The sequence below is a fragment of the Carassius auratus genome, chromosome 21, assembly GCF_003368295.1.
Source record: "Carassius auratus strain Wakin chromosome 21, ASM336829v1, whole genome shotgun sequence".
NCBI lineage: Eukaryota > Metazoa > Chordata > Actinopteri > Cypriniformes > Cyprinidae > Carassius > Carassius auratus.
The window spans coordinates 2,607,374-2,615,548 of record NC_039263.1 but is presented as its reverse complement, the minus strand read 5'-3'; the positions used below and the strand labels follow the sequence as shown (position 1 = coordinate 2,615,548).

At 37.8% G+C, this 8,175-nt stretch overlaps 1 protein-coding gene across 1 annotated transcript; it reads left to right on the top strand.

Annotated features, from left to right (window-relative positions):
• The first annotated feature begins 2,970 nt into the window (after positions 1-2,970).
• LOC113038211 (pituitary homeobox 1-like) lies at positions 2,971-6,762 on the top strand. The gene is made up of 3 exons (XM_026195473.1): positions 2,971-3,378; positions 4,105-4,307; positions 5,730-6,762. The coding sequence occupies exons 1-3, from the start codon at positions 3,276-3,278 to the stop codon at positions 6,264-6,266; spliced, it is 843 nt and encodes a 280-aa protein (XP_026051258.1). The 5' UTR covers positions 2,971-3,275; the 3' UTR covers positions 6,267-6,762.
• The last annotated feature ends 1,413 nt before the right edge of the window (positions 6,763-8,175 follow it).

The window sequence follows — 8,175 nt, the reverse complement described above, 5'->3', positions numbered from 1 at the left end:
AGCAAATTAGGCTAAACAATATTAGCAAACAAATCAGAGAATAGCCGAAAACCTAACTGACTAATCTCGCAGTCATACAGAAGCACTTGAGTGTTTGAAGCAAATGATTCCAGAAGATCTCATGCTAGACTCAGGTCAGGAATAATCTCAAATAAACAGAGGCCTGTGAGTCCGTGCAGTAAAGCGTTCGTGTGGATCAAGCCTTAATTAAAAGAACACACTTTCAGAGTAATGTGGCACGCGCCGATGCTAACCGATGTGAAGGAGTCATTTTCACTCATTTCACTCAGCCAGTGCAGAAATATGCTGCCATACTTCTGCTTAACTTTTTTTTGTTTTTTGTTTTTGTTTTGTAAATCCTTAAATGACGAAGCAACATCTTTAAACGCGTCAGTAAACCTTGGTCAGAGCATTTATCTTCCATGCACACTGAGCTTTTCTAAGATCCCAAAACAATACAAAATATATTAAATATAACAGCAAATAAGAGTGGAAGTAGGCTAGCATCAACAGACCTCAAGGAGGTGTTCATCACTAAAACAGCCTTGCGATTTCAGTTTGTTGTAGATTTGTATTTATGTATTTATTTATTTTGGAGACACTGAGTGTTTTCTAAATCTAGTAGGTCTATTTCCGTATCTTAGTTCAAAATCATCTGGAGGAGTTTTTCATATTGCTATAAATAAATAGTTTATTATTCCGTTGTCACGCGGCACCTCCTTGTGAATGCATCGCTAAATAACATAATATAGCTAAATAACAAAACTCTAAATAAAATAATAATAATAATAATAACAGCTTATAATTATTTACAGCAAAGTATAGCTGACACTACTAAGACCAGCTGCATAGTCGTAAACAATTATAATAACATCCACAAGTCAAACAATTATTCACAGGCTTCTTTAAAGTTTTCTATATGCTGCAGACGATTTCACTATAAAAAATAAAAATGCCGGGTTGTTTCAACCCAACTTTGGGTCAAATATAGACTAACCCAACAGTTGGGTGGAATTTTTGACATTAATTTTATTTTACCCAAAAGTTGGGTTAGTCCAATTTTGACCCAAAGTTGGGTTGAAACAACCCAGCCTTTTTTAGAGTGAACCCATCAATGAGTTTTGTTAGTACATAAATGTATTTAGGTTGATTCAGGGATGCTAAATAACATTTTTGACTTGAATAAAACGGAATAAAACCAGTTAATTGGTATTGTTATTTTTTGTTTAAAAAAAATCAGTGCATGGGCTTCCTTAAAATATTTTTACATTATTATTATTCTATTGTACTGTTTAGTATTATAATTTATCCGTTTGTCAAATATCTCCCGGTTGTTAAGTAAAGGAGTCAGATGTGTCTGATCTAAATTAACCTGAGAATCTGAGCTGTATACGGCCGAAGCATCGAGGAGTTTAAACCTTCATTAAGAGGAAAATGAGAATGATTTAGTTGTGTGCATTACGCGGATTTGCAGTCAGCTCTTTTCTTGAAACAGCTTTATTTTGCTGTAGTTTGTAATTCGTGACGGATGGACTATTATAAATGATTCCACTCTTTATCGCGCTCGTAGATGTCAAAGCAATGCATTAAAATAAATAAATAAAACACATGATCGATTTATTTGAATGCATTAAGCTGTTAGACTAAGCTAAGATAAGATAATGTCCATTTCTTGAAATATCGAGGACACCTACATTACATGTTCTCACATTTAAATAATTCTCGCGAACTGTCATTATAGAAATGCACAATTTTCTATTACAGATTGTATGAATTGAAATATATTCACCTGCAAACTAACGAAACAAATCTTTAGGCCTTTGACCACGATGCAATTGTTAGTATTATTTGGGAGTATTATTTAAATGGACAGTTATTCACGAGAGTATGGCGACTAATGAACCAAAATTAACAGATGAAAATACTATTAAAATAAATAAACCGCAGATATGAGTCAATCCATCCCTAAAGAAGAAAGAGCGTGCATTATTACTGTTAAATGTTTGTGTAGGAAAATACAGTCTGACTAAATTATTTCTCCGTAAATTACAATAATGACAATAATAATAAAGTAGGCTATTCATTGAAAATAGGTCAGATGCTAAGACCAAAAACGGGGGTGGGGGTGGGGGGGGTTGTCATAAATATGCCGATGTATTGATTATTTTATTTTTTTATATAGCCTATTTTTTTCCAAAGCTACAGCAGTAAAAACATTAACCTTCGGTTTCTGTTTATAAAATAAAAATATAGTTGTCTGCAGTGTGCAAATAATTAGATAAAGCTGGTGGCTGACTCTGTGTCGTAAACATTTAGAAATGGCTCTTTTCTGAATCTAATCATTTTAGTTTAAGGGCCTCAGATGATTGTAAGGCGGCTCTCAGGCGGCTCTCAGGCGGCTCTCAGGCGGCTTTATTCTCACCAAGCAGCAGGCGCCACTCACCTGAAGAAATCCCGCGCGGGAAACTGAGATGTTTTCTGACTGAATGAAACTGTCACAATAAGACCATATTATATTTCTCATTCATGGACATTTTACGTTATGTTTCCAAATAGTTGCTTGGTACCATCATTGTTTGGGCAATAGTGGTTACAATGTTACTAGGCAGGAGTCCTGGACAGTCACTGAGCATAATAACGTGTTCCTGAACCTCGCATCCAAAAGAGTTTTCTGGGTTTTCTGCTTCTGACATGTCGCAGGATTCAAAGAAACTGCTCACTCAATAAATGGAATTGGCAATGACGAATAAAGTGAGCCTCTTTTTAATGTTAACAATTAGCAACAAGTGCTGACAAACAGTAATTGAGCACATTGGACAAAATATGGTTGATGTAAAAATGAGCCAAATCAACCTTATTAGAAACACAATTCAGGTGGACTAGTCTAGCTGTAGATTTTTTTCATTTTATTTTTAGCTAATAGCCTCTTAATGTTCATGGCGCATGCAGCCTGAGTCCAAACAGTGTTTCCGATACTAGCAGAAGCTGGACTGAAGGAATAAGTGTGTGTGAGAGATGATCGTCTCTGTGGGTGGGACTGACCGTGGACACGGGGGAGAGGAGAGAGGAGGTGGGTCCTGCTGCTAGCTTCTGCTGCTGTTCTCCATTCCTCCAAACACACACTCTTCAGGAATATACCTGCAGTGTGTGGAGGAGATCGCTGCTGTGCACGGGTTTATTCATTAGAAAAGCGAAGTGGATTGCTCTGTGATTCACCGACGCTTGCGTCGCAGCGCTGGAGAGTGTTTGTAACACATGATTGTTTTAAAGGTTGAATGAATTTGGACATGGCCTCATCTTTTCCTCTGCCGAGAAGCAACAGCACCAGAGAAACGTTAGAGAACTCGAGCAGCGAATCTTCAGATAATGAAACAGCAGGTAAACGACATGTATTTACATACCCCTCCATAGAATAAAACAACATTAACATACCGCAAGATATGCAAGCCTATTTGACTAAAAGCATGAGTTTACATGTTAAGAATATTGTCTCTTGCCATATCTGCTATGCCTGCATTTTTTATTTTAGTACATAGAAATAACTTATTTATTTGTTTAGATGTTTTTTAGCTTAATTTAGCAGAAGCAGTGTAGCGCTTGTTGAACGTTGGAAGCTTGTTGCTTTGCATTAGCAAAAACTAAAACGCATCTGCTGCTTTCTCAATATAATTTCAACTGCTGGACATAGCCTGTTTTGGTCCTAAATTCCCTAAAGAGATCGGTAACCGCTACCAGACCTGTTTCTAAATGATATTAGAATGAAATTCTCGTTTATTAGCTGGAGGAAGCTGTTGCATAAACTGCTAATCTTTATATGAAAGTAGTCGAGGAGCGTAAACAATGAACTAGGCCTGAGTTTAAAACACGGCCGACAGTTCTGTCCATTAACTTCTATGTTGGATATTTAAAATAATAAAGCCGTGAGCATTGTGTGCAAATAGGTCCCGTTTGAGAAACATGTTTTAATAAGACATGTTTGCATATTTATGGATTGACGAGCAGCACGTCAGTCTGAACACCGTTTTGAGTCCGATTCCTTCCAAATCTCTGGCAAAAATAGATGCGATCGAGCACCACATATCACCTCAACATTATTCTCCCCAGAAAAGGAGAGGTCTGTGGAGCAGAGAAGTGACGATGGGAATGCCGAAGATTCCAAGAAAAAGAAACAGAGACGTCAGAGGACTCACTTCACCAGCCAGCAGCTGCAGGAGCTGGAAGCCACCTTCCAGAGGAACCGATACCCGGACATGAGCACCCGAGAGGAGATCGCCGTGTGGACCAACCTCACGGAGGCCCGGGTCCGGGTACGACACCACCCACCGACACCCTGAAGCACTCACAAACATTGGCGTTAGCGAAACATTTGATTACACTTTATTTTAAGGTGTCCTTGTTACAATATCATTATACATTTGAGCCTATTGAGTGATATTAATTAACTATATGCACTACATGGTTAGGGTTTGATTTAGGGATACTTGATCATGCATGTACTTATGCATAATTTGTTGTTATAAGAAAAGTAATAATTTAATAAATAATGTATGTTAGCAGACGCTCTTATCCAAAGCGACTTACATTTGGATATATTCATTTTTTTTTTACCAGTATGTTAGGGTTAGCATTGTAACGTGTTACAAGGACACCTTAAAATAAAGTGCTATCTAATATTTTAGCTACAGAATGATCTTGGATGCGTTTCAGGACAAGACTCACTTATTTCCGTGGAATATTTACTAGATGAAGCGGATCAAATGTGCATATTAACTAGCAAATTAAAATTACTTATTTAATAAGCTAAATCAAGTTTTATCAGTTCGTAAATGTGTTCAATTTGTAAATTGTTGATTTGTTCGTTCAGTGCGTATCCTGTTATGAATTTGAATACATTATTATTTTATTTTAATTAGACTAATATTGCTTCTCATTATTTTTAAATTACTAAAAGCTCTACTTCCAGGCCACAATAGAAAAAGTACTTTATACGATTTTCAGAAATGAAGCAGATCTTTGAAATACTTCCACAGCATTCAAACACATATTCCGATCATTATTAGTAAAGCGTTCGCTAAATGACTGATGTTTGGTTAAATGTATAAACAAATACATGCCTGAGGTTTCTTGATTGGTTTTCAAAACCCTAAATGTGACCCTGGAGCAAAAAAAATTTTTTTTACCCTAAATGATCTCTCCAGTGATGTGTGGTTTGTTCGGAGGACAATATTTGCCTGAGATACAACTATTTGATAATCTGGATTCTGAGGGAGCAAAAAAATCGAAATACTGGGAAAATCATCTTTAAAATTAGAAATGCATATTACTAATAAAAAAGATAAATATATTTATTGTAGGACATTTACTAAATATTTTTAAATATATTTTTACAAATAAAATCTTTATTTAATATTCTAATGATTTTTGGCATAATGTATAATTGTGACCCATGCAATGTATTGTTGTCTATTTCTACAAATACTGTATCTCTGAGATACTGATGACTGCTTCTGTGCTGCAGGGTTTTGTGGTAAATTATGCTTATAAAAATATCTCGCTGATATTGTAAATTATAAACTATTCACATACAAATGTAGCTAATGTGCTCATCTAATTGTAAATATTATGTATTTAGCAAATGACCTCTATAGTAGGAAAACAATTTTTTGCATAAGTTTATGACTAGTACTGCTGCGAGTCAACTTCTCTGAATAACGCGTCCTCTTCCGTAGGTTTGGTTCAAGAACCGGAGGGCGAAGTGGAGAAAACGGGAGCGCAACCAGCAGATGGATCTGTGTAAGAACAGTTACCTGCCCCAGTTCAGCGGACTCATGCAGCCCTACGATGACGTGTACCCCGCCTACACCTACAACAACTGGACCAACAAAGGCCTGGCCACAGCCCCGCTGTCCACCAAGAACTTCACCTTCTTCAATTCCATGAGTCCCCTCACGTCCCAGTCCATGTTCTCCTCCCCGACCTCCATCTCCTCCATGAGCATGGCGTCCGGGATGGGACACTCCGCCGTGCCCGGGATGCCGACCACCGGCCTGAACAACATCGGTAACCTGAACGGTATCGGGAGCTCCGCGATCAGTCCGGCCATGAGCTCGTCCGCGTGCCCCTACGGTCCTCCGGGATCTCCGTACAGCGTCTACAGAGACACCTGTAACTCCTTAAGACTGAAATCCAAGCAGCACGCATCTTTCGGATATAGCGGGTTACAGAGTCCCGGCTCCGGTCTGAACGCGTGTCAGTACAACAGCTGACGAGTGAACGGAACCGGGAGAAATCCCCGTGCTGGATTTTACAGCGGATTGTCTGTGTTTACCTAAACTTGCACAACAGTTTAAATCCATTGTTTGGATTCAACGTTCTGAAGACAAGTCAAACTCATACATTGTACATAAATATAAACGCGGAACAAAACTGCACGCAGTGCTCCATGGGAACAACGGTTTGTCAGATGTGTGATTGTGTCTCGTGATGAGTCGTGTTCGTCGTGTTTGTGCTCGGTGTCACGGACAGTGTGTGTTGTCCTCGTGGATCTCACACACAGCCTGGATTCTCTCCACCTCGTTGTTTCATTGTGTCGATAGATTTACCGCATGCTTTTCTTCCAGTGAAAACAACATGTTTTGTAAAATTATATGAATGTAGACTAAATGACAAAGCTATAGCTTTATGTTGTACCCCTGTTGATTGAAATTGTGTTTATGTTAAAGGCAATGTTTAAATAAACCTAAAAAGAAACAATTCCTAAAATTATTCGTCGAAAGGACTGCTTAAATCAGCGTGGACTGTAGACAGATTATTAAAAATAAAACAATAATAATTAAAACGGACATTGTAGCTACATAATCGAAAACTTTTAATTGAAAAATATTATATCTTTAAACAATCATTCAATCATATCTAAGGGATTTTTTTCCTATTCGCCGAGCTTAATTTCAATGCATGCAGGATCAATTAAACTTGCCTTTTCTCTTTCCATATAGATATCAATCTGTGTCAATATATGCTGTTTGACTGCACTTAATCCTGCCATTGGGGTATTTAATGCTCCAGCACATTCCTTAATTATAAATGATTTCCCAAGCACGCTTTTATTTCCAAATATACCTCTAGGATGAAAGAGAGAAAGGCAAACTTGAAAATCTATTCCTTATCTCGGTTTGCCACATTAAGTGACTGTTTTATCTGCTTGGGTGTATTTAGGTCTAGCTGTTTGGACGATGCGTAGGAGAAGGTCTGTCGTAACTGATGTTTTCCCTAATGCCACTGATAATAATGCCTTTAATTTCCTAAAAGGTCGTCTCCGAGAGGCCAGTGTTAATGGTCACTTCCTCGGTTTGCTAACAGAATGAGTTTGCTGCACAATGTTGACATGCCTCTTCAAGGACGCGTTAGAGTCATTCCCCAAACCAAACAGAGACAAAGAGAGAGACACCACACACCGAGGACAGCGCCGAACCCGCCGAGAACAGAATCCGATGAAAATAGAGCCGAGAACTTTTCAGTCTTTACACAAACTGACACGCATGGACTTGTTAAGCGCTGCCACAGATATTACAATAATTATTATGAGTATTATTTATTTATGCGCAGCAGCCTTGAGCAGAAATAACATTGAAAATAACACTTCGAGCGGTTTTTGAAGAAAAAAAATTCTAGTGAATCACGCCACACTTTTTCTTTGTGTGTAAAATCTAGTCAGGATTGGATCAGTTTGATTTAAAGAAGGGGTTTTTATTATGAAATAGATTTCAATAGGCTAGTATAACGAATTATACATCTAAAGCGCACAAAAGAGAAGCACAAAATAAATTGTCGGATCTTTGCAAATGTTTATTTTTTTTTTATAGCTACGGTCCTTCTAAAAGAAAGAAATGGGGGAAAAGTTTTTTGCTTCTATCCAGGTCTAATAAATGATCAGTAAATGATCCTCTCTGATCAATCGATCACTGATATGAAGTCAAAGCTCATTGTGTTGACTGATTTTCTAATCGCTTATGATAAGAAGACAATGCACGTCACTTCCGCGTGTTTAATTACTCATCCTAAATCAATCTTCATCAGTCTCTTGGGAAATCTATACTGTGGCACCTTCAGCTTTCCTATCTCCTCAATTAAAGCTGGGTTAGAGAAGGTTCTCCTACGACAGAACAACGAAAAGCG

Excerpts from the sequence above, each read along its gene's own strand:
- LOC113038211 (XM_026195473.1), top strand. The coding sequence starts at position 3,276 with ATGAATTTGGACATGGCCTCATCTTTTCCTCTGCCGAGAAGCAACAGC. Across the intron at positions 3,379-4,104 it reads TTCAGATAATGAAACAGCAG|AAAAGGAGAGGTCTGTGGAG; the intron begins GTAAACGACATG and ends TATTCTCCCCAG. Across the intron at positions 4,308-5,729 it reads TCACGGAGGCCCGGGTCCGG|GTTTGGTTCAAGAACCGGAG; the intron begins GTACGACACCAC and ends CCTCTTCCGTAG.